Source organism: Oncorhynchus mykiss, chromosome 10 (assembly GCF_013265735.2).
Source record: "Oncorhynchus mykiss isolate Arlee chromosome 10, USDA_OmykA_1.1, whole genome shotgun sequence".
NCBI lineage: Eukaryota > Metazoa > Chordata > Actinopteri > Salmoniformes > Salmonidae > Oncorhynchus > Oncorhynchus mykiss.
Window position 1 is genome coordinate 39,380,703 of NC_048574.1, and position 25,546 is coordinate 39,406,248.

General features: G+C 48.3%; 1 protein-coding gene across 16 annotated transcripts in view; it reads right to left on the reverse strand.

Moving 5' to 3' along the window:
• LOC110533864 (RNA-binding protein Musashi homolog 2) overlaps nt 1-25,546 on the reverse strand; it is a 324,500-nt gene that overhangs the window by 70,517 nt on the left and 228,437 nt on the right. For all 16 annotated transcript variants that reach the window (XM_036990243.1, XM_036990244.1, XM_036990237.1 and 13 more), the window contains exon 8: nt 19,795-19,877. In XM_036990243.1, coding sequence (XP_036846138.1) covers nt 19,795-19,877 — 83 coding nt within the window. The remainder of the gene's footprint in view (nt 1-19,794; nt 19,878-25,546) is intronic.

Consider the following 25,546-nt stretch of genomic DNA (forward strand, 5'->3'; position numbering starts at 1 on the left):
GCCTCAGATTTAACAGGGCCTCTCTCTCTCTCTCTCTCTCTCTCTCTCTCTCTGCTATTCAAATTCACATGCATGTCATCCTGCCCACTGCACAATATAAGCTGCTTCTCCTCTGCTGGGTTGGATACCACTGCACAGTGCAGGTAAACCCCAGCATCCATACAAATGCAAATGGCCAGGGCTGCACCTCTGCTCTGCTCTGACAAGCTCCAGGCAAACATTACCATTCCTTCACTGATCCTCCACTGTAGAAACAGCCTGGTATTATACAGTGTTATTATACAGCGTGAGTTGCTGAGTTAGAATAAAAGTTGCCCGTGCCTAAGTGTGAAGGTTGCTGTGTTAGATTAATAGTTGTGGTGTACAAATGTGGATGGTGGCTGCTTGCTGTGTTAGTGTGAAGGCTGCTGTGTTAGTGTGAAGGCTGCTGTGTTAGTGTGAAGGATGCTGTGTTAGTGTGAAGGCTGCTGTGTTAGTGTGAAGGCTGCTGTGTTAGCGTGAAGGCTGCTGTGTTAGCGTGAAGGCTGCTGTGTTAGTGTGACGGCTGCTGTGTTAGTGTGACGGCTGCTGTGTTAGTGTGACGGCTGCTGTGTTAGTGTGACGGCTGCTTGGTCAGTGTGAAGGTTGCTGTGTTAGTGTGAAGGCTGCTGTGTTAATGTGAAGGCTGCTGTGTTAGTGTGAAAGTTGCTGTGTTAGTGTGAAGGCTGCTTTGTTAGTGTGAAGGTTGTTGTGTTAGTGTAAAGGCTGCTGTGTTAGTGTGAAGGCTGCTGTGTTAGTGTGAAGGCTGCTGTGTTAGTATGAAGGCTGCTGTGTTAGTGTGAAGGTTGCTGTGTTAGTATGAAGGTTGCTGTGTTAGTGTGAAGGTTGCTGTGTTAGTGTGAAGGTTGCTGTGTTAGTGTGAAGGCTGCTGTGTTAGTGTGAAGGCTGCTGTGTTAGTATGAAGGCTGCTGTGTTAGTGTGATGCCTCGCTATCTCCAGAGGAAAAGCTGCAGTGTTAGACCACTAAGATTAGTGGCTGTTGGAGGGCTAGTCGATTAAAGAAGCAGAGGCCATAGAAACACACTGTCCCTTCGTTCGCTGCAAAGCACTTTGTAGCTGTCACAGAGCACCTGTCCTCCTAGCTAGCGACGCTGCTCTGTTCTCTCACCCCCATTTGTGCCTCTACGCTTCCTACCCTGTGAGAGCGACAATTTTCAGACTGCCATCATTTTCCAATCAAAGCAAATGGGAGCTTAAATACCTGTAAGGTGTGGGAGGGGTTGAGGAGGAAGGGGAAGCAGAGCAGGAGAGTGCACACTAGCAGTCTAATTGTCAGGGAATGACCTCTATACTGAGTGGAGAGAAACCAGGCAGTACAAATATGATTATTAAAAGTCTCTACACACTGACTGGGGCTAACACACCTACACACTGACTGGGGCTAACACACCTACACAGTGACTGGGGCTAACACACCTCCACACTGACTGGGGCTAACACACCTACACACTGACTGGGGCTAACACACCTACACCCTGACTGGGGCTAACACACCTCCACACTGACTGGGGCTAACACACCTACACACTGACTGGGGCTAACACACCTACACCCTGACTGGAGCTAACACACCTACATCCACCTCACACATCTCACACACCTACACACTGACTGGGGCTCATGCACAGACACACACCTCAAACATCTACACACCCTCACATGCTTACACACACTTTCTGTTCAGTGGTCGACTGACTGACTGGGTGGTGTTCAGCTGGACAGGAGCTCAGGAACAAGCACAGGAAGTGCCAGGTACACCACTCTCTTCTCCCCAGCAGCTCCAGTCCCTCCCTCCCCCACCATACACACCTCACAGCCCACTGTCACATCCAGGTAGCTGGGCCATCCACCAACCACATGGGCTGGGGGGGAGTGAATCCCCGGGCTGGCTGCTGTGAGTCAGTCAGGTCTGGTTGGAGTGGGTTTGTTATTCAGGGGAATAGCTCTCCTCTCCTATCCTGTCGTCTGTTAAAAATGAGCCGAGAGCTTGGCGGCTAGTGTGTGAGGGCAACACAGAAAGACGTGGTTGGATAGACGGGCCAAGAGGAGAGTTCACATCACTACTCAGACCTGAGACTCTCAATCAGGCTGCCTCATAGCATCCTCTTCCCTCCTGAACACACACACACACACACACACACACACACACAGACAGACAGACAGACAGACAGACAGACAGACAGACAGACAGACAGACAGACAGACAGACAGACAGACAGACAGACAGACAGACAGACAGACAGACAGAGATACCTCCACTATCTATAGGCCATAAGCATTGCCTCTGATTCTCCTTGTAGTGGTGCTGCTACGACGGCCCAGTTAGATAGATAAGGACGTATTAGTAAGCATCCCCATCTTTGAAACACAGCTGACTCTGCCAGACTGAGAGGGCAGGATTTATCCAGCGGTCGTGACCTTCTCAATAGATCTCTCATTCCCATTAACCTTGTGGGTGTTGTAGGGAGCTGTGTGGGCGTGTCAGCCCTGTATCAGGCCTGCAGCAATGCTGTCCTCTGGGATGCGTGCCGTGGAGCGGGCGTGGGGTGGGCTACGTTGCGGCAGCGTTCACTCCACTACAGAGTGGATTATATCAGTCTACTTAAAAGGGCTAGCACTCTGGAGAAGGGAAACAGCGTGATTCATCCACTATAGCCTTCCAATTCCCAGCTGAACAGTAAAAAGCAATGAATGGTGTGAAAATGTCAGTCAGCTGAGTGATGTCAAGCCTGTGGGCACAGGCCATGGGATTATTCACTTAAGAAAAATGAGCTCACAGCCATTTGACTGCTGAATATTTACACTAAAGGTTGTTTAAAGGGTGAAATCACTTATAACTCAATGCAAACATCATCACACTTTAACAGCGTCAAGACATTCTAACCAACAGAATCAGACGCAATTTGCATATACAGTATGTGAACCGTTTCAGGAAACTAGGCGTATGTTACTCCTTCACACGAGAACCGTTTGAACGTAATCTTTAAAAAAAAATCTAAATGTGTTTTTTGTCCAGAAATGACTTCTGGAACATGTGAACTTTCATGTGCCTTAATAACAAACTTGTATGCCATCTGTAAATACGAATACAATTGTTTAATTATGAGCCTAGTTGGTTTAGCCACAGAAAACAACAGCAACCTTCCCGCTAGCCATGATTGGCTGAGATAATGAGTGGGCTGGACATACCGAGAGATGAGCTCGGATTGGTCTGCCATATGGCATGCTTCTGTCTATTTGAGCTGGTTAGTATGTGTAGGTAATCCTGTCTAACGTGGCTTTTAAAACATGTATATTGCTTAGTAGAACTGCATGAGTGTTGCGCTCCACTTTCTCAAGGACCGAGCTTTGAAATCAGTGGAATTAGAGTATGATAGCTAAGGAGATGCATAAAACACCTGTCTCCGGATTACATCTTCAAACTAAGGGCAACCATGGCATCCGTGACAAGGAGAAGCGTCCAACCATGATGTATATGGGTAAGATAGTCTAGCTAGCTACATTTTTAGATATTACATGTTTCTAATTTTGACAAATTCATTTTCAAGTGTACTGTTAGCTAGCTATCTAACGTTAGCTGGCTGGCTCACTAGTTAATGTTACATGTATGATCTTATTATTTGTATCTCAGAGCAAATTGCTTGGCTAGTTATAGCCTAATGTTAGCTAGCTAACATTGAACCTGGTTGGTTAGCTACCTGCAGATTCATGCAGGGTAGTAACATCCTGAGTAGTGATTATGGTTCATTGTTTAGCTAGCTAAACATCTACTGCTGCCCCCTGGACACTATGATCACTTGGCTACATAGCTGATGCCCGCTGGACTGTCCATTATTTACGGTACTCCATTCTGTTTATTTATGTTTTATCTGTCGGCCCCAGCAGCGAACTCAGGCTCTGTGTGTAGTTAATCCGACCCTCTCTGCCTAGTCATCGCCATTTTACCTGCTGTTGATGTGTTAGCTGACTAGCTGTTGTTGTCTCACCTGTTGTTTTAGCAGGCTCTCCCAATCAAGACCTGCGATAACGTTATGCCTTGCTGTATGTCTCTCTCAAATATCAATATGCCTTGTATACTGTTGTTCAGGTTAGTTATCATTGTTTTAGTTTACAATGGAGCCCCTAGTTCCACTCCTCACACCTCTGATACCTCCTTTGTCCCACCTCCCACACATGCGGTGACCTCACCCATTATAACCAGCATGTCCAGAGATACAACCTCTCTTATCATCACCCAGTGCCTGGGCTTACCTCCGCCGAACCCGCACCTGTCTGCACATTATGCCCTGAATATATTCTACCACACCAATAAATCTGCTCCTTTTATTCCTTGTCCCCAACGCTCTAGGCGACCAGTTTTGATAGCCTTTAGCCACACCCTCATCCTACTCCTCCTCTGGTCCTCGGGTGATGTAGAGGTAAACCCAGGCCCTGCATGTCCCCAGGCACCCTCATTTGTTGACTTCTGTGATCGAAAAAGCCTTGGTTTCATGCATGTCAACATCAGAAGCCTCCTCCCTAAGTTTGTTTTACTCATTGCTTTAGCACACTCTGCCAAACCTAATGTCCTTGCCCTGTCTGAATCCTGGTTAAGGAAGGCCACCAAAAATTCTGAGATTTCCATACCCAACTATAACACTTTCCGTCAAGATAGAACTGCCAAAGGGGGAGGAGTTGCAATCTACTGCAGAGAGAAAGTTCTGTCATACTTTCCAGGTCTATGCCCAAACAGCTCGAACTTCTAATTTTAAAAATGAATCTCTCCAGAAATAAGTCTCTCACTGTTGCCGCCTGCTACCGACCCCCCTCAGCTCCCAACTGTGCTCTGGACACCATCTGTGAATTGATCGCCCCCCATCTAGCTTCAGAGTTTGTTCTGTTAGGTGACCTAAACTGGGATATGCTTAACACCCCGGCAGTCCTACAATCTAAGCTAGATGCCCTCAATCTCACACAAATAATCAAGGAACCCACCAGGTACAACCCTAAATCCGTAAACATGGGCACCCTAATTGACATTATCCTGACCAACTTGCCCTCCAAATACACCTCTGCTGTCTTCAATCAGGATCTCAGCGATCACTGCCTCATTGCCTGTATCCGCTACGGGTCCGCGGTCAAACGACCACCCCTCATCACTGTCAAACGCTCCCTAAAACACTTCTGCGAGCAGGCCTTTCTAATCGACCTGGCCCGGGTATCCTGGAAGGATATTGACCTCATCCCGTCAGTTGAGGATGCCTGGTCATTCTTTAAAAGTAACTTCCTCACCATCTTAGACAAGCATGCTCCGTTCAAAAAATGCAGAACTAAGAACAGATATAGCCCTTGGTTCACTCCAGACCTGACTGCCCTCAACCAGCACAAAAACATCCTGTGGCGGACTGCAATAGCATCGAATAGTCCCCGCGATATGCAACTGTTCAGGGAAGTCAGGAACCAATACACGCAGTCAGTCAGGAAAGCAAAGGCCAGCTTTTTCAAGCAGAAATTTGCATCCTGTAGCTCTAACTCCAAAAAGTTCTGGGACACTGTAAAGTCCATGGAGAACAAGAGCACCTCCTCCCAGCTGCCCACTGCACTGAGGCTAGGTAACACGGTCACCACCGATAAATCCGTGATAATCGAAAACTTCAACAAGCATTTCTCAACGGCTGGCCATGCCTTCCTCCTGGCTACTCCAACCTCGGCCAACATCTCCCTCACCAACATTAAACATCTGCTATCTGAGCAGCTAACCGATCGCTGCAGCTGTAAATAGTCCATCGGTATTTAGCCCACCCAATTTACCTACCTCATCCCCATACTGTTTTTATTTGATTTACTTTTCTGCTCTTTTGCACAACAGTATCTCTACCTGCACATGTTCATCTGATAATTTATCACGCCAGTGTTAATCTGCTAAATTGTAATTATTCACTCCTATGGCCTATTTATTGCCTACCTCCTCATGCCTTTTGCACACAATGTATATATATTCTTTTTTTTCAACTATGTTATTGACTTGTTTATTGTTTATTGTTTACTCCATGTGTAACTCTGTGTTGTTGTCTGTTCACACTGCTATGCGTTTATCTTGGCCAGGTCGCAGTTGCAAATGAGAACTTGTTCTCAACTAGCCTACCTGGTTAAATAAAGGTGAAATAAAAATAAATAAATAAAATAGCTAGCAAGCTATATGTCTTAACAAAAGACTCCACTATGCGTGTCCATTTTAATAGTTAATTTCGACAACTGTTAGCCAGTTAGCTTGAGTGCTTGACTGCTGTTAGGACAGAACGCTCAGATAAACCCTTAAAGAGTTTGGTGGAGCAAACTAAGAGGGTGTGAACGATGCTGAATGGGTGTAGACAAAGAAGAGCTCTCCAGTAAGTACCAAAACATTCAAAGGCCATTTTCTCAAAAGTTTATCAACTTTCAAAGCAGAATGACTTTCCCATTGTTCCTCAAATGCAGTGTATGATATACCATTTTGTAGCTCTGTGTCTCTACTTTTATCCAATGTAAAAAACACAATTTCAAATTTTGCTACATAAGACCGAATCCAGGCGGTCGATCACATATTAAAAAAGCATAATTTTTTATAATGTCACAGTAAAGAACAATGGTAGCTTACATAATACGTCCATTATTTATGGTGGATCGTTTTTACGGCAGTAGACCATCTTGAGAACACCCTCTTCACAGCTCCACCTATTAACCAAAGGTTTTAGTGATTCTGCATCTCTACTATTGTAACTCTATGAGAGGAGAGGTGAGAAGAAAGAGCAGACTAGGGGACGTTGATGATCGTTTATTTGTCAGGACAACCTGTTCTCCATAATCAGATGTTCAGACCTTTCAGATGCAGGGTACCAAACACTTTTCCCCAAAGTAAATCTGTCATGAAGGAAGCACACACAGATATGGCACCTCCTTTTGGCGTATGCAATTGCACAGCCACACAAAGAGTACTGAACCAGAGAGCACAGGATGACTTCCTTCCTCAAAGGACTGAATCATGAAATGAGAGGCAAAATAAGCTGCTTGTACTGAACAAGGGACATGGTAAAAGCGCTCACAAAGATTTTGGGGGAAAATGACAGCAAGAAAATCGCTTCCTGTTTCATGGCTGTATGATGCAATAATGGTGGGTCACTATGTTACGCGCAATGTGCATAAAAAACACACGGCACCTGTCATGGTACCAATAATTGCTTGTAATACACCAGATGTATGTCCTTGAACCGATTATTTTAAAATTGCACACAGAAGAAGTCATAGGGATAATTTAGTTGCTAATGGCAGCCTGCAGTAGCTCGGCCTTCAGCTTGAGTTATTCAATGAGAGGGGGCAGCACTGAGCTAGCCTGCAATGTCCCTTCCTGGAATAGCTCAAACTGCTTTTCTCAATTAGATTTGCTCAACTCCTGCATCCTCTCTCCTCCGTCATTCCTAGACTCCTTTTGAAAAAGCTTAAAGGTAATCGAGGAGAGGCGGCGAGGAGAGGGTAAGTGGACAAAAATGTGTATGAAATGAGAATCCATATCCAATCACGCGTCATCAGGCAAATTACGTTTGCAGGGTGGAATCCCAAAATAAATGTATAAAGGGATAAAAACGAATTTGTGCAAGACATTTTATAGATTAAAGGATGTGTGGCAGATTTCAAAACTCTTCTGTGAAGGACTCAGGTAGGATACACTTGTGCTTCTTCGCCAAAAGGAGGCTATCGAGGACGGGAGGACCGTTTTCCGTACTAACAAATTCACAAACTCCTCGACCACTCAACCACTTAACGGTTTCTGGGTCACGAAAAAGAGAAGACTGAGGAGGGAGGACGGAGGAGAGAGGACGGAGGAGGTACTTTTACCAAAACAAGAAAACCCCTATGTCTCCATGTGACGTCATCTTAACTGACTTAATTTGGTTTCAATGTGCTATTGAGTCTTCACATAGGAATGAAGGGTGTCACGTGATCAATGGCTTTGTCCATTCATATATAGAGTCATTGCTTTTAACATAATGCACGTTCTATCTGGCAGTATACTGAACTTTAAGTGACTGCCTCACAGCAGGCATGTAATCGTTGGATCTGTCACGATCTGGCTGTCATGTTCATGTTCATATACATCCTAACAGCAATGGGACATGGGTTTTTGAGTTTGACATAATCAAGATGTATCACAGAACATCAAGATCGCCCGGTATGTTATTTAACTGAAATTCTGGACTAAATGACATTACATCAATCTAAAACAATATGGGTGAAATGTGGATTCAATGTACATAATATCTTTCAACATTCAGTTCCTCCAGCAACACCTCTCCCTATTTCCATACAGTACATGGAGGCATGCCTGTAATTTATAGCCTTCCCTCCCTGCTCCAGTCAGTGTGGGCTGGAAGCAGCGCTACCTGCCTGCCTCCCTGCTTGCCTGCCTGCCTGCTTGCCTGCCTGCTTGCCTGCCTGCTCACTACAGTAATTGGTTGGCCATGTCAGGGGACCCGACTGGGAAATTGACTACTAACGGAAAATTCATCCCTGCGGCAGTGATCATTCTCTACTGAGGAATATCATAAATGACACATTTAAGAACATTACCTTGGAGCAGTTCACTAAAACCAATATGGGCCTATTTTAACGGCACACTACTCCCATCTAGAGATCTGAGCCACTACTTGATAGGTGTTCATTATGCATTCATATTGGGAGGCGGGTGGTGGAGAGAACAGAGATCATTGCTTCGATTAGAGGGATGACTGAATGACTCTTGTCAAAGAGAGAGGGCAACAGCAACCTGCCATCAACACTACAGCATCCACATCATCTAGATCCACTTCACTGTTCCCTTCTAGGCTCCCTCCAACCACTGATACTACTGGCAATGGCAGGAGGGACAAACGCTTCTGCTGCTGAAAGGTATCAGAAAGGCCCAGGTTAACCAGGACAGCAGAACTCCCAGTAACTTGAATTAAATTACATGAGAGACATGAGACCATGTGCATTATTGATACACTTAAAGTAGCTTCACCTATGAGACAGAAATCTATATTTCCCCCATCACACACACATCTATATCCCCCCCCACCCTCTCTCTCGCCCTCTCTCTCTTTCTCTCTAACTATCTCTCTCTATCTCTCAATACACTTCCCTGCTTCTGACATTTCCCTGCCTCCGCCAGTATTTCTATCTGTGCTACAGCAACTCACATTAGACCAGCTTTACTTCAAAACACGACTTGTATCCTGTCACTTTGACAAGGTCAGCCCTAACTCAGAGTTGGAGCAGCTGCTTCCTGTACAGCACCTCTCAGGTCTTAATATCTAGTGAAACCATTTTCACTAGAGTAACAACATGCTGAGGGGAATCATCTATACTGAGCAAAAGTATAAAAGCAACATGCAACAATTTCAAAGATTTTACTGTGTCACAGTTCATATGAGCAAATCAATTCATTAGGCCCCAATCTATGGATTTCACATGACAGGCAATACAGATATGTTAGTCACAGATACCTTAAAGAAAATGGACCTCACAATGGTCTCAGCATCTCGTCACGGTATTTTTGTGCATTCAAATTTCCATCGATACAATGCAACTGTGTTCGTTGTATGTAGCTTATGCCTGCCCATACCATAACCACACCACCACATTGGGGCACTCTGTTCACAATGTTGACATCAGCAAACCGTTCGCCCACATGACGCCATACACATGGTCTGCGGTTGAGAGGCCAGTTGGACATAGTGACAAATTCTCTAAAATGACGTTGGAGGCGGCTTATGGTAGAAAAATTAACATTCAATTATCTGGCAACAGCTCTGGTGGACATTCCTACAGTCAGCATGCCAATTGCACACTTCTTCAAAAATTCAGACATCTGTGACTGTCACGACTTCTACCGAGGGTAACTTCTCTCCCTGTTCGGGCGGCGCTCGGCGTCGCCGGTCTACTAGCCACTACCGATCCCTTTTTCTTTTTCTGGTTGTTTTGTCTGTGTTCCTTTTCACACCTGGTTTTCAATTGCTTTGATTTCTGTGGGTATATAGGGCAGCTGTTACCTGCCGTAATTCGTGCAGGATTAGACTTGTGTGTATTGCGTTCGATGGTATTTGATGTTTGTTGTTTTTTTCGCATTTACGCACGTGTGTGTAAAGTGTCGGAACTGTGTTAGTTCCTCCGTGTGTTTGCACGATTATTCGAGAGCGTAGTTTTGGGATTTTTGTTCTGTGCCATTTGCATTGCTGGACTATTATTAAACACGCTCCTCAGACATCCCTGCTCTCCTGCGCCTGACTCCTACACCTCTCACCAAGACGCATGTTATCACAGAATCCTGCACCAATATAATTATGGAGTCAGCAGGAGCGGACGCACTTCCAGGGTCCGTGGAGGAGCGAGTTCAACACCACACGGCAGTGTTACACCGACTGGGGACTGCCATGGATCAGGTGATGGCGACGATGGAGAGATGGGAGAGAGGTGGCCTTCCCACACCGTTATCAGCTACACCCCAACCAGTACCACTACCCTCTCCTTCATTGCCTGAGCACAGTGGAATTCGACTCGCCCTCCCGAGGGAGTATGATGGGACGGCGGCCGGGTGCCAGGGCTTCTTACTCCAGATGGACCTATACCTGGCGACCGTTCGTCCGGCTCCTTCGGGGGGTGAGAGCGTGAACGCCCTCGTCTCCTGCCTCGCAGGTAAAGCCCTGGAGTGGGCCAACGCGGTGTGGAACGATCCTGACTCGGCGAGGGACCACTACCCAGAGTTCACCCGCCGCTTTCGGGCCGTGTTTGATCACCCACCTGAGGGTCGAGCGGAGGGTGAACGGCTGTTCCATCTGAGGCAGGAGAGGAGGAGTGCTCAGGACTTTGCTCTAGAGTTCCGGACCTTGGCCGCTGGCGCGGGATGGAACGACAGGGCCTTGATCGATCACTATAGGTGTAGTTTGCGTGAGGACGTCCGTAGGGAGCTGGCCTGTAGAGACACCACCCTGTCCTTGGACCAATTGATCGATATGTCCATTCGGTTGGACAACTTGCTGGCGACCCGCGGACGTCCAGATCGGGCTCTGTCAGTTCCATCTCCCAGCTCCACCACTCCAACACCCATGGAGCTAGGAGGTGCTTCAGCGAGGGCGACCGGAGGAGGGGGCCTTTCCTGTGCCAGCTGTGGTCGCAGAGGGCACACTGCTGACCGGTGCTGGGGGGGTCCCCCCGGGAGTCGAGACGCCAGGCCGAGCACTGCCCGGACACCTCAGGTGAGTCGGCACCAGGCTCACCCAGAGCCCCCTGTTGGTCACGTGTATGTATGGATTGTTTTTCCTAAATTTTCCCCTCTTTCCCGGCATAAGGCGCTAGTAGATTCAGGCGCGGCGGGGAATTTTATTGACCGCGGTTTAGCGAACAGGTTAGGGATTCCCCTTGTTCAGCTGGATAAACCCTTCCCAGTGCACGCCTTAGATAGCCGACCATTAGGGTCAGGGCTAGTCAGGGAGGCCACGGCTCCACTGGATATGGTTACGCAGGAGGGTCATGAGGAGAGAATTAGTCTCTTCTTCATTGATTCTCCTGCGTTTCCGGTGGTGTTGGGGATCCCCTGGTTGGCCCGTCACAACCCCAGGATTTCGTGGCAACAGAGGGCTCTACAGGGGTGGTCGGAGGAGTGCTCAGGCAGGTGTGTAGGAGTTTCCATCGGTGCTACAACGGTGGAGAGTCCAGACCAAGTCTCCACCGTGCACATTCCCTCAGAATATGCCGATTTGGCTATCGCCTTCTGTAAAAAGAAGGCGACCCAATTACCACCTCATCGACGAGGGGATTGTGCGATAAATCTCCTGGTAGGCGCTGCACTTCCCAGGAGTCACGTGTATCCCCTGTCACAGGAGGAGACGGTGGCTATGGAGACATACATATCGGAATCTCTGGGGCAGGGGTTCATTCAGCCCTCCATCTCACCTGCCTCCTCGAGTTTCTTTTTTGTGAAGAAGAAGGAGGGTGGTCTGCGTCCGTGCATTGACTATAGAGGTCTAAATTCCATCACGGTGGGGTATAGTTACCCGCTACCTCTCATTGCCACGGCGATTGAGTCATTTCACGGAGCACGGTTTTTCACAAAACTGGATCTCAGGAGTGCATATAACTTGGTGCGTATCCGGAAGGGAGATGAGTGGAAGACGGCGTTTAGTACCACATCCGGCCATTATGAGTACCTCGTCATGCCGTACGGTTTGAAGAATGCTCCAGCAGTCTTCCAATCTTTTGTGGATGAGATTCTCAGGGATCTGCACGGTCAGGGTGTGGTGGTTTACATCAATGATATTCTGGTCTATTCCGCTACACGGGCCGCGCATGTGTCTCTGGTGCGCAGGGTACTTGGGAGACTGTTGGAGCATGACCTGTACGTCAAGGCTGAGAAATGCTCGTTCTTCCAACAGGCCGTCTCCTTCCTTGGATATCGCATTTCCACATCGGGGTTGGTGATGGAGGATGACCGCATTGCAGCCGTGAGTAATTGGCCGACTCCAACCACGGTAAAGGAGGTGCAGCGGTTCTTAGGGTTTGCCAACTACTACCGGAGGTTTATCCGGGGTTTTGGGCAGGTGGCTGCGCCCATTACGTCACTGCTGAAGGGGGGGCCGACGCGTCTGGGGTGGTCGGCTGAGGCGGACAGGGCTTTTGGTCGCCTGAAGGCTCTTTTTACCTCGGCTCCCGTGCTGGCGCATCCGGACCCCTCTTTGGCATTTATAGTGGAGGTGGACGCATCCGAGGCTGGGGTTGGAGCCGTGCTCTCCCAGCGCTCGGGTGCGCCACCGAAGCTCCGCCCCTGTGCTTTCTTTTCTCAGAAGCTCAGCCCGGCGGAGCGAAACTATGACGTGGGGGATCGGGAGCTGCTAGCTGTTGTCAGAGCCCTGAAGGTGTGGAGACATTGGCTTGAGGGGGCCCAGCACCCTTTCCTCATCTGGACTGACCACCGTAATCTAGAGTACATTCGGGCAGCGAGGAGACTGAACCCTCGTCAGGCAAGGTGGGCCATGTTTTTCACCCGATTTAGGTTTACCATCTCCTATAGACCAGGCTCCCAGAACACTAAGGCAGACGCACTGTCCCGACTATATGATACGGAGGAGCGGGCCATTGATCCTGCGCCCATCCTCCCGGCTTCTTGTCTAGTGGCACCTGTAAGGTGGGAGGTGGACGCAGACATTGAGCGAGCATCGCGTGTTGAGCCCACTCCACCACAATGTCCAGCGGGACGGGTGTATGTTCCGCTGGAGGTTAGAGACAGGTTAATTTGGTGGGCTCACACATCCCCCTCCTCTGGTCATCCGGGGATTGGGAGGACGGTGCGATGTCTTAGTGGGAAGTACTGGTGGACCACTTTAGCCAAGGACGTGAGGGTTTATGTGTCCTCCTGCTCAGTGTGCGCTCAGTGCAAGGCTCCTAGGCACCTGCCCAGAGGGAAGTTACAACCCCTTCCCGTTCCACAGCGGCCTTGGTCACACCTGTCGGTTGACTTCTTGACCGATCTGCCACCGTCACAGGGCAACACCACAATCCTGGTCGTTGTGGATCGGTTTTCTAAGTCCTGTCGTCTCCTCCCTTTGCCCGGTCTCCCTACGGCCCTACAGACGGCGGAGGCCCTGTTTACTCACGTCTTCCGGCACTACGGGGTGCCTGAGGATATTGTTTCTGATCGGGGTCCCCAGTTCACGTCCAGGGTGTGGAAGGCATTCATGGAACGTTTGGGGGTCTCGGTCAGCCTGACCTCTGGGTTTCACCCCGAGAGTAATGGGCAGGTGGAAAGAGTGAACCAGGATGTGGGTAGGTTTCTGCGGTCGTATTGCCAGTACCGGCCAGGGGAGTGGGCGAAGTACATCCCCTGGGCGGAGATGGCCCAGAACTCACTCCCCCACTCCTCTACGAACATGTCGCCCTTCCAATGTGTGTTGGGCTATCAGCCGGTCCTGGTACCATGGCATCAGAGCCAGACCGAGGCTCCTGCGGTGGACGATTGGGTGAAACGCTCAAGGGAAACCTGGGAGGCCGCCCATGGGTACCTTAAACGGGCCGAAGCACGGCAGAAGGCCAGTGCCGACTGCCATCGCAGCGAGGCCCCGGTGTACACACCGGGGGACCGGGTCTGGCTCTCGACCCGAAACCTGCCCCTCCACCTGCCCTGCCGGAAGCTGGGTCCGCGGTTTGTGGGGCCATTCAAAGTCCTGAGGAGAATAAACGAGGTGTGTTATAGGTTACAGCTCCCCCCGCATTACCGTATTAACCCCTCGTTTCATGTGTCTCTCCTCAGGCCGGTGGTGGCTGGTCCGCTTCAAGAAGATGAGGTGCGGGAGGTCCCTCCGCCCCCCCTGGACATCGGGGGGGTGCCGGCGTATGCAGTTCGGTCCATACTGGACTCGAGGCTTCGGGTGGGGGGTCTTCAGTACCTCGTGGACTGGGAGGGGTACGGTCCGGAGGAGAGATGCTGGGTGCCGGTGGAGGACGTACTGGATCCTCCTATGCTAAGGGAGTTTCACCGCCTCCATCCGGATCGCCCTGCGCCTCGTCCTCCGGGTCGTCCTCGAGGCCGGCGTCGTCGCGCTGCGGGAGCCGCGCGTCAGGGGGGGGGGTACTGTCACGACTTCTACCGAGGGTAACTTCTCTCCCTGTTCGGGCGGCGCTCGGCGTCGCCGGTCTACTAGCCACTACCGATCCCTTTTTCTTTTTCTGGTTGTTTTGTCTGTGTTCCTTTTCACACCTGGTTTTCAATTGCTTTGATTTCTGTGGGTATATAGGGCAGCTGTTACCTGCCGTAATTCGTGCAGGATTAGACTTGTGTGTATTGCGTTCGATGGTATTTGATGTTTGTTGTTTTTTTCGCATTTACGCACGTGTATGTAAAGTGTCGGAACTGTGTTAGTTCCTCCGTGTGTTTGCACGATTATTCGAGAGCGTAGTTTGGGGATTTTTGTTCTGTGCCATTTGCATTGCTGGACTATTATTAAACACGCTCCTCAGACATCCCTGCTCTCCTGCGCCTGACTCCTACACCTCTCACCAAGACGCATGTTATCACAGTGACATTGTGTTGTGTGACAAAACTGCACATTTTACAGTGGCTTTGTTTTGTCCCCAGCACCTGTTTAATGATCATGCTTTTTTAAAATGTTTCTTGATGTGCCACACCTGCCAGGTGGATGGATTATCTTGGCAAAGGAGAAATGCTCACTAACAGGGATGTAAACAAATTTGTGCATAAAATTTGAGAGAAATAAGCTTTTTGCAGCTCACGAAACATGGGACCAACACTTTACATTTAAAGTGCGTTTATATTTTTGTTCAGTATAGCTACAAATCCAATGGCAGCAGATTACAGACTGTTACCAATCTAATTCTAAAACCACCAGATTCCAACATGTTTCCTCATATGCACACTGAGCCACAGTTTCCCTTCCTGTCTCAGTATGCCAAAGCTATGTCTCTACTTGGACATGGAGAGTGGACACTAACTCAAAGCAGATCCAACAAAACACAGGGCACTCGGGAAGAGAGGGACAAAAGAGACAAGACAAGGTGTTCAAGGTTGTAGTTGTAAATCACTGCATGGTGGTATTTGTGAATTGAGAATATCATAGATTAATGTAAACCAAAATGAACATTGGGACTGATAGTATATTCAGATGTGAATAGCCATTAAAGAGGAATAATACAGTGGGTCCCAGTGAACCCCGAATTCAGTGTTTCCTTAAAGCAGAGTGTGTCTGAGAGGTCCCATCTGTCAGAGAGGCGCTGCAGCGTGGCATGTCGTGCTGATGTAACATGGTGTGTGTGTGTGTGTGTGCTCTGCTGACTGACAGACAGTGTGTCACTCCCTCCCTCATCGTCCCTGGCCGTCCTGCCAGTCATCCATCAGGCTCATCAGCCCAACAGCAGCCCATTAGGCCCAGCTCACATATTAATGACAACCTATGCCTCTTGATAAATGTCACACTGGCGCTGAAGTGCTAGCAGATTCTCACAGCTCCCTCCACACGGTTCCACACAACACCATCTCAGAGGACCGCTGATTGCAGCTTCTTGGTTCCACTACAACACTATAGTTCCACTATGGTTCTACTCCATTACACTGAGGGAACCCTCTCCATGAGGAGGTGTGGCTGAATGACTAATGGCCATAATATAAGCTACCCAATCAGCACCCCTCTACTGCTTGACAGCGTAAACTTAATGCATAGAGCAGGTGTTAGTCTATCACACACACCAGCAGGTGGCGATACACAGGGCTACCTGGAGATATTTAGAGAGATAAAGTGAGACCTTATTGTCATTCAGCCTCTGTCCCCCTGGCCGCCTCGCAGATGAGGCAAAACTCACACTATAACAATCAGAGAGGAAGTTGGTGATCAGGATGACATTGAGACAGAGAGAACAGGCCATTTCCTCAATCACTCTCTCGCTCCTGCCCTGTGGGGCTCCACAGTAATCAGACCTGAAAAGGCTGGGAATGGAAGGAGAGGGGGAGAGAGAGAGAGAGAGACATGGTGACTGGGACATGGTACTTCCCAGCAAGGTAGGGAATGGTTCACCAGAGGCCAGGAGCCCCCCTAGTGGGCAGACCACAGCAGAGAGTAGAGGAGAGGATGGGGTAGTTTCACTCAGTCAGATGGACATCCACATTCCTCCGCTACGTCAACCCAGCTATAAATATCCTGTCCTTAGTGTAGAGCTATGCTGCTCCACACATGAACCCTGGGTGATTGAGTAAATCCTCCAGGATCCACTCACACACACCCCAGTACACAAACACACACACACGCACACACATACACAGGCATGCATATGTTCACACACAAGCACACACACACACACACCATGGGTAGATTACATCTCAATGTGCACTGACCCTAGATGATGAGCTAGACTTGGGGGAGGAGGGTTCACCTAGGTGCTGAAGTTCATGTAAACTCCCAAGAGTGGTCTGTCTGCCTGTCTGTCTGCCTGTGCTGTCAGTAGCAGAGTGGCAGGCCTACTGGAGGGCACATCAAAGGGATAGCACCAGGAGGTATTATTAAAACTCTTAACATTACAGGGAGTCCTGTCCAGTGGATATCCATGAATTATCTGAGATCACAGGAGCGTAATAGGTCTATTTCGGAAATGACTTAATTGGGTGAACTCAGATATTAAATCCCCCCCAAAAATCCTCCTGTAATACTAAGTTAAAACCTGAGCCTTTTATCTTCCCTGCTTTCCCTCCATCCTCTCCTCCATCCTCTCCTCCTTCCCCTCCTCCTTCCCCTCCTTCATCCCCTCCTCCATCCCCTCCTCCATCCCCTCCTCCTCCCTCTCCTCCTCCCTCTCCTCCATCCCTTCCTCCTTCCCCTCCCTCTCCTCCTCCCTCTCCTCCATCCTCTCCTCCATCCCCTCCTCCTTCCCCTCCTCCATCCCCCCTCCTCCCTCTCCTCCTTCCTCTCCTCCATCCCTTCCTCCTTCCTCTCCTCCTTCCCCTCCTCCTTCCCCCACTCCATCCCAACCTCCTTCCCCTCCTCCATTCGCCCCCTTCCTGTTCTCCCAGATGTCAGCACTCTGTCGGATTTCTAAGGGGCCAAAGTGGGACGTTTGGATTTGAAGAGAGTTCTGTTCAACCCCCCCCCCCCCCTCCCCCCCTGTCTCCGGCAGAGGAAAAGCCTGCTGAATGTTTTATGGGCGGCTGCGTGTGCTTAGAGCGGACATCAAAGGCAGGCAGCGTCGCGCCGTGAGAGAAATCCTCACGAGGGCGACACATGCTCTGTCGTCACCTACACAATCTGACCCTTACCAGCAGACCCTTCCCTAACGTCCACCGCTCTGAACTTGTGGCCTGTGTTTCAATCTCTACTGAATTCCCTCAGAGCCGGGTCGCCTGGCACACAGTTGACTGTATACTCTATTAAAGGAAGGGGTTCAACATGCAACAGATGGCAGGAAGCAGAGATGAGAGGCATCAAAACACACGATGACACTAAAACAGCCTGAATACAGGACCCTGCCTGCCACAGGAGTATACTAAATAATAATCATAATAATGATGATGAATGGAATTAGCAAGTCAAATATACACAGCACAGACTGTTAGCAGATGATGCTTCAGATAAAGCTTTGATCTGAAGCTCTACCAGTGGATTCTAATAGAGAGGAAAATGGGAAGAAGCTTGCTTGAACTCCCCGGAACGGTTTAACCCTCTCCTCTGTTGTCTTAGAAACGCTCAACCATCTCATTACTGCACAGAGAGAGTGCAGCACATCAACTTCTGTTATTTTCAACAAGACAAATAACCTGGAGTATTTCAAGTAGCTTTTTATTCTCCTCCATTTCTCTGAAGTTACCCATCTCATGCAATTCCCTGCTAGTCCAATTCAATCCAGCCTGTCGATGGGTGGCACGAACAATTCTCCAAACCACTGCAGGGAAAACGAAATGGCAGCCCTGGCTTGGTGCTCCCTGAACGATGAAACCATTTGATGCAATATCATATAAAAATCGATAGCATTGTCTTGGTCTCATAGATCTGCAAGCAGACACTGTGTCTGTCCCTGGGCTCAAGGAGCAGCTTGTCTGTGACGGAGAAAGAGAGGGAGAGGGGATGGAGGGATGGAAGAGGGGAGACGAGGGGGATCAGAATTACTACAATATCTGATCTCCAGCTCAGATAACCAGGCCTGTTTCTCCTCTTTCTCAGCTCTCCTTCTCTCCTCGCCCCCTATTCTCTCCTCTCCTCTCTTTTCCCCTCCCCTCCCCTCTCCTCTACCTGTCTCCTTTCCTCTCTGTTCTTCTCATGTGATTCCTATGGGAGGCTCTGATCAGCAGGGACTGTTACAAAGATTGTGGTAAGTAAGGGCCATACATGGACGAGTCGGTCTCTTGTTTCTACTACACCACCGCCGTCACTCGGGTCTATGACCCTGAAGGAGACCACATAGTAAAGGGAGGAGTCCCAGCCCGTAGAGTGACAGGAAGAGAGTATTCCCTCTAGCCCATCACAGGCCAACCCAGTCAGTAGACTACACACAGTGTACACATAGGGGGACAGGAGGGGCCTAACCGCTACTACAGAGACTCAGAACTGTCTACTATCTATCAACGTGTGACAGAAACATTGACGGCTACAGTACGCCGTGCTCAATTGATTCATCTGATGAGCTGAACTGATGGAATGACCATAAGCTTTCGACTGTGTGCTTTGAAGCAGAAGACAACAGCAGAGAGGTGGTGAGTTAGATCATTACTGGGCTTCCTGGAAGGCTCTAATCCCTGGTTAATGAACTCTTCCTCTGCCAACGCTCTCCCAGCAACACTCTCTCCCTGGCTGGCCAGCACTCAAGGTGTGCGTGTTGTATGGGTTGGGGAATGTAGGGGCAAGAAAGCGACAGGTTCCCCTCACCACTCCCTCAACATGACAGGCGGAACTCACACACACAATTTCACAGTTACCGGGCAGGACACACCACTGCGCGACCCCATCCCAGAAACCCAGAGACCCACAGAGTGCACACAAACATGTACGCACACACACACACACACACACACACACACAGGCGTGCACACACCCACACACACACTCACACAAACACACACACACACACACGTATATATACAGTCATGCACGAGCACACACACACATGCCTACGCCCCACACACACCGTTGACTCTAAGCTATTAACACTCCATTAAAGAGGAAATCAAATATTAATCTTTCAACACCAACCTGGAATTGAAAAGAAGAGTAGACTTACCATTTTATTATTGATTTCATGAAAATGAATTTCACAGACTTTCTCTACGACGTCTTCACCCTCGAAAGTTACAAATCCGAATCCTGTACAGAGAGAGAGAGAGAAAGAGAGAGAGAGAGAGAGAGAGAGGGAGAGGGAGAGGGAGAGGGAGAGGGAGAGGGAGAGGGAGAGGGAGAGGGAGAGAGAGAGAGAGAGAGAGAGAGAGAGAGAGAGAGAGAGAGAGAGAGAGAGAGGGAGAGGGAGAGGGAGAGAGAGAAGAGAGAGACAGTGAGTTAGGGGGACGTTCGCAAACTTCAGTATTAAAAGAAAATGCACCATGCAGCTATTATCATGAGGTGCATGGAGAAACTCTGCCCGCCCCCTGTCTTTTGGAGAGGCAGAATGGCGTGAGCGCTGGGAGGAACAACTGAATAAGACAGACATTGTCTTCTCTAAATCAAGAATATGATGAAATCTCAGACCTTATTAGAGGCACTGGAGGACCTTCTCCACAAAGAGAAGATGGAAAAACAGCACAAAGCCCATTTAATGAGATTCATGGGAGCAGGGGCCTTAGCATCTGAATTTCATTAAATGCATTTTGTGTTCGCTTCATTGAAATTTCACTGTATAACAAGACCTCGTTTTTATGTTAATGCAGGACTCGGCATATCTGAATGTATCATTGACCGTGGGATGTTTGAAGGTATTTATAAAATAAAAGCTTTAACCCCTTCCTATATCAAGGAGACAAGGCCATGAGACAAGACGACTGTAGCCTTGGCGCACCAGGGAACGGCTATGCTCTTTTCTCTGCTGTTCTGATCGCTGACGCACAAAGCAATCTGCCTTCTTTATGGCGCGGGTTCAAAGGGGAAATTATTTTCTATTGCATTGTGTTAGAAAGGAAGAGCTAGTGTGGAAACACAAAGAATTTGGAATAAAAGAATAAGTGGGAATGAATGAGAAGCAGCCTGTAGTACTGTATACAGAAGACAGACAGACAGTAAAGATCACCTCAGCCTGGGCTTAAACAAGCATTACCATAAATGTTTTGATTTAACTGGGCAAGTCAGGTAAGAACAAATTATTATTTACAATGACGGCCTACCCCGGCCAAAACCGGGCCAATTGTGTGCCACCCTATGGGTCTCCCAATCACGGCGGATGTGATACAGCCGGGATTCAAACCAGGGACTGTAGTGACACCTCTTGCACTGAGGTGCAGTGCCTTAGACCGCTGCGCCACACTGGATAAACACATAAACACATAGTCATTCTCACACACCATAATCCAGTCATTATAATGGAGCCCAACAGACTATGTGATGAAGAGATATGGATGTTCATTCACCAATAGAAGACAAGGGGTCAAACATGAAATGTAGTCTTAGCTTGAATATGGTTAATACATTGCCAAACTGAACCTATATCATACCCATACCTTCTACCCCCAAGCCATAAGACTGTTAATAGTTAACCAAATAGGGACCTGGACTATCTGCATTGACCTCCCTTTTGCACCTACTCTTTTGACTCATCACATACACGGCTGCTACTGTCTATCCTGCTGCCTAGTCACTTGACCCCTACCTATATTTTTTATTTATTCATTTAACTAGGCACATCAGTTAAGAACAAATTCTTGTTTTCAATGACAGTGGGTTAACTGCCTTGTTCAGGGGCAGAAAGACAGATTTTTTACCTTGTCAGCTCGGGGATTCAATCTTGCAACCTTTCGGTTACTAGTCCAACACTCTAACCATTAGGCTACCTGCCACCCCTATACGTACATATATACCTCAATGACCTCTTACCGCTGCACATTGACTCGGTACTGGTACCCTGTGTATATAGCCAAGGTATCATTACACATTATGTATTTAGTGTTATTATCTTTCTGTTATTTTTCTATTTCTCTGCATTGTTGGGAAGGGCCCATTTAACTGTTAGTCTACACCTGTTGTTTACCAAGCATGTGACAAATAAAATGTGATTTTATTTGATAATAACAGTGAATATCATAAAATTATACAATCAGCCTACTTGGAACACAAACACCCAGTCCATAATATCAACAACATTTCAACAGTCAGCAACCCCCAGGGCTTAAGGGAGCCTAAACAGGGTCAGAGGTCAGGGGGTGAAGGAGCTAGGATGACATACAGAACACAGGATGACATAAGAGGAGATAAGGAGACAGCAGGGCTAATAAGAGAAGAGGACCATGGGTAAATAACCCAGCGCAGCCCCTTCTATTCTACTGTGACCTTTGACTCATCTCAGATTGTGTAGTGCACATTAGTCACATTCACATGCACTGAGAGACACTCCTACAGCTCTCTATAGAATGACTGCTGCTGTTTACTGTAACCACATGGCCCAGGGGCAGGTTTAGTGTTTCATGTTACTGTAACCACATGGCCCAGGGGCAGGTTTAGTGTTTCATGTTACTGTAACCACATGGCCCAGGGGCAGGTTTAGTGTTTCATGTTACTGTAACCACATGGCCCAGGGGCAGGTTTAGTGTTTCATGTTACTGTCACCACATGGCCCAGGGGCAGGTTTAGTGTTTCATGTTACTGTAACCACATGGCCAAGGGGCATGTGGGACAAGGCAGGATTTGAATTTCTAATGTCCTTGAGGAGTGTTGGGGAGATTAACTGTCTATGCAGGGCAGAAAGTGCAGTGTTCTAACTACTGTCATGGGAGAGAACTCAGGCCAAGTTGGATGACTTCCTCTAGAAGCTCGTCGGGACATCCTGGGGTAGCTGGTGGGAAGGAAAGTTGGTCGCCCCTCCCAACTAACGCCTGGGTTTTATGGCTGTTTCAAAAGTACTGTCTTTCTCTCACCCTCTTTTCCCTTTTTTCCTAGTTCCCTTGTCATTACTAATGCCAGAGGATGTCACTGAAACACCTCTAGTGCAAAAGGAGCTTACAAAACCCAGGAAAAGCTGGGAATCACTGAGGTTGAATGAAAATGAATGAATACGCTGATAAATCATGAACAGCTATTAATTTGATGCATTCTATGTCAGACCGAGAGAATATCAATTTGAGAAGTGACATCTTGGCTTGCCGTGGGCTGCCTGCCTGCGAGTGTTTCTGTGGGCGAGGCTGAGAAGCGGTGGTGGGAGCTGGAAAATTGGAAGATGCAGCTTGTTTTCCAGCTCGATCCACCTCCCCCTCGTCGGCGGCACAAGGACCACTTTTGACAACCAACAAATCAGCCGTCAGGAGCCATTTGTCACAGCGGAGTGCGGGAGGAGAGAGTGGCGGCTGGGTGAGCAGACCAAGAGAGCAGAGAGCGAGAGAGAGAAAGAGAGAAACAGGGAGAGGGGTTAACACACCTGCCCTCTCTGCAGGAGAGCTCTACTGTCATCGCACTCTCTCCCACTGCCACACACTGAGAGAGGCAGCTCCTCTATTAACTGACAGCACAGTTTCCACTGCACTATTACACCCTGTGTGGTCAGGGCCAAGCCTCCGTCGTCACCACCCACCAAGCACTACCACCACTGGCCCACAGAGGGAGCTGCGGAGACCAGCACTTTGGATATGCTACTACACCCAAGACTAAGACTAAATAAATCATAGGCTGCTGACCTAAACATCTCACTGCGTGCCCACTCAACAAACACACACTCCTTCCACACAAACTCATGACACACTGATATAGAAACGCAAGAGCAAGTAAATTAAGGATTATTTTGTTTCATTTAAAGCAAACCACATTCTAATCAGTGTATTGAATCCAATAAGGTCAGAGAGCCAGCTCCAGTTGCCTTATTATGGCAGATGTAGAGTACTCCCTGCAACCAGAGAGTCTGGCTCAGTCTTACTGGGAGTTATTCATAACCTGAGCCTATAATGTTCTATTAGAGAAACAACCCACTGATCCATACACTCACTACAGCCACCACAGAGCCTCTGATACCAGTGAACAGGCTCTACTGTCTGATGGATATTCTCTACTGCTGGCTGGGTTGTATTGTCTTCCAGGATGACAGAAATACAGCACCCCTCACCAACCCAGGCCCTCCCACAGGGGCTGTCTGACCCTCTACCCCATATTAGTCTTCCACCCCTCGCTCCTCTACCCTACTTACAAACCCAACACTTACAGGCACACAAGCCCTCTCCCCTTCCTTCCCTCCACTCATCCTCCCCATTCTCCCTTCCTCTCATCCTAGGGTGTCAGATAGAGGTGTGTCATTCCTGTCTGGTAATCCTGGGTGGGTAGTCCTGTTCTGTTGCCCCAACATGGCAGGAGAGCAGGACTACACTTCTATGAGATTATTAAAGAGGAGCCGGAATCAATAGAGACAGGGAGAGGTGCCAACACCTTCGCTGAAACAAAATTTTAAACGGACTAATGACAACACATGGATTTTCAATGTGAAGGCTGGCAACAAGTGTTAGTGGCTGGCTGGGTGGCTGACTGGCTGGGTGGCTGACTGGCTGGGTAGCTGACTGGCTGGGTAGCTGACTGGCTGGGTGGCTGCTGCAGAGGTGAGGGGTCTTGGCTGTATCTTATACTTGTTAGAGAGTGGCAGGTCTAGCCCCGCCCCCTGTCTCCACTGAGCTACACGTTCACAGCCTCTCACCAGCAGCAAACAGCACACTGCACACACACTCTCCTTGCCTGCATAATGCCATTCCCCCGCAGAGAGAGAGAGGCTACGCAAATAACATTAAAATGCTAAATCAATGAAACGTCAAGTGACCTTTGCTTAAAAAGCTGATTCTGCCAGAGCCACTTTAATGTATTTGAAGTAGAACAAGAGCAAATCAGATGCTGTAGCATTCCGGAGAGTTTTCAATCGTCATTTTCCGGCAGATACTGAAGGGGACTTTGTAATAAATGCAGAAAACTTTACTTTTCAGTTGACTTAACTGGCAGCCCCTGTTTAAAATCCAACTTTAACATATTACTCAACTCGCTCTTTTTAGCACCTGGGAATTTGTAAATGAGGCTAAATCGTTTTTCTCTGTTATGTTTCCCTGAGTGTGTGGCACCATTTACACACATAACTAGCTTATGTGGGTAAGGCTGTAAAATAATGTGGACCTCAGCACATGAAAATGTTATCCTCGGTTAATGTGTAGGACGTGTTTTAACACTTTCTTAAGGTTGCATTATGTGGAGCGATCACACACAGCGCGCATACCCACAATCCCCTGGGTACAGTGGAGCAGACAGATTCTAGTGATGTGCCAGTGTCATCCCTCTTTACATGAAAATGAAGGCTCACAGAGCAGCGAGATATGTGCATCCATCTTTTACAGCTTTAGATACTCAGCAGGAGGTGAGATATCATGCTCATCCAGGACCAACGATGGTATAGGACAGGGATCATCAACAACATTCAGACTTTTTCTTTTTTAAGACTGCAAATTGGCCGCAAGAAGCCAAAACAGCTATATTATTTGACTAAAACATATTCATTTCAAACCGTACATTTATATACGATCACGTATCTTTTGTAAACGATCACGATCAGGTCCTACACTAGGATCTGTATGAGGGACTGGCTGGTGGAATAGGACAGCATCGTTAGCCTTCGCCCAGAACAGAGAGTGACACCATTACAGGGTGACATCATCTCAGAAACACTTCTTAATGTGTAGTCCATAATGAGCTCATTGGCACTTATGACTGAAAACACTGGGTTACCATGGTGTGTCCGTGTCCGTGTGTGTATCTCTGTCTGTGTTTCTGAAAGAGAGTGAGCACTGAGTTCACAGGCCTGGGGTTTACCTCCATGCTGG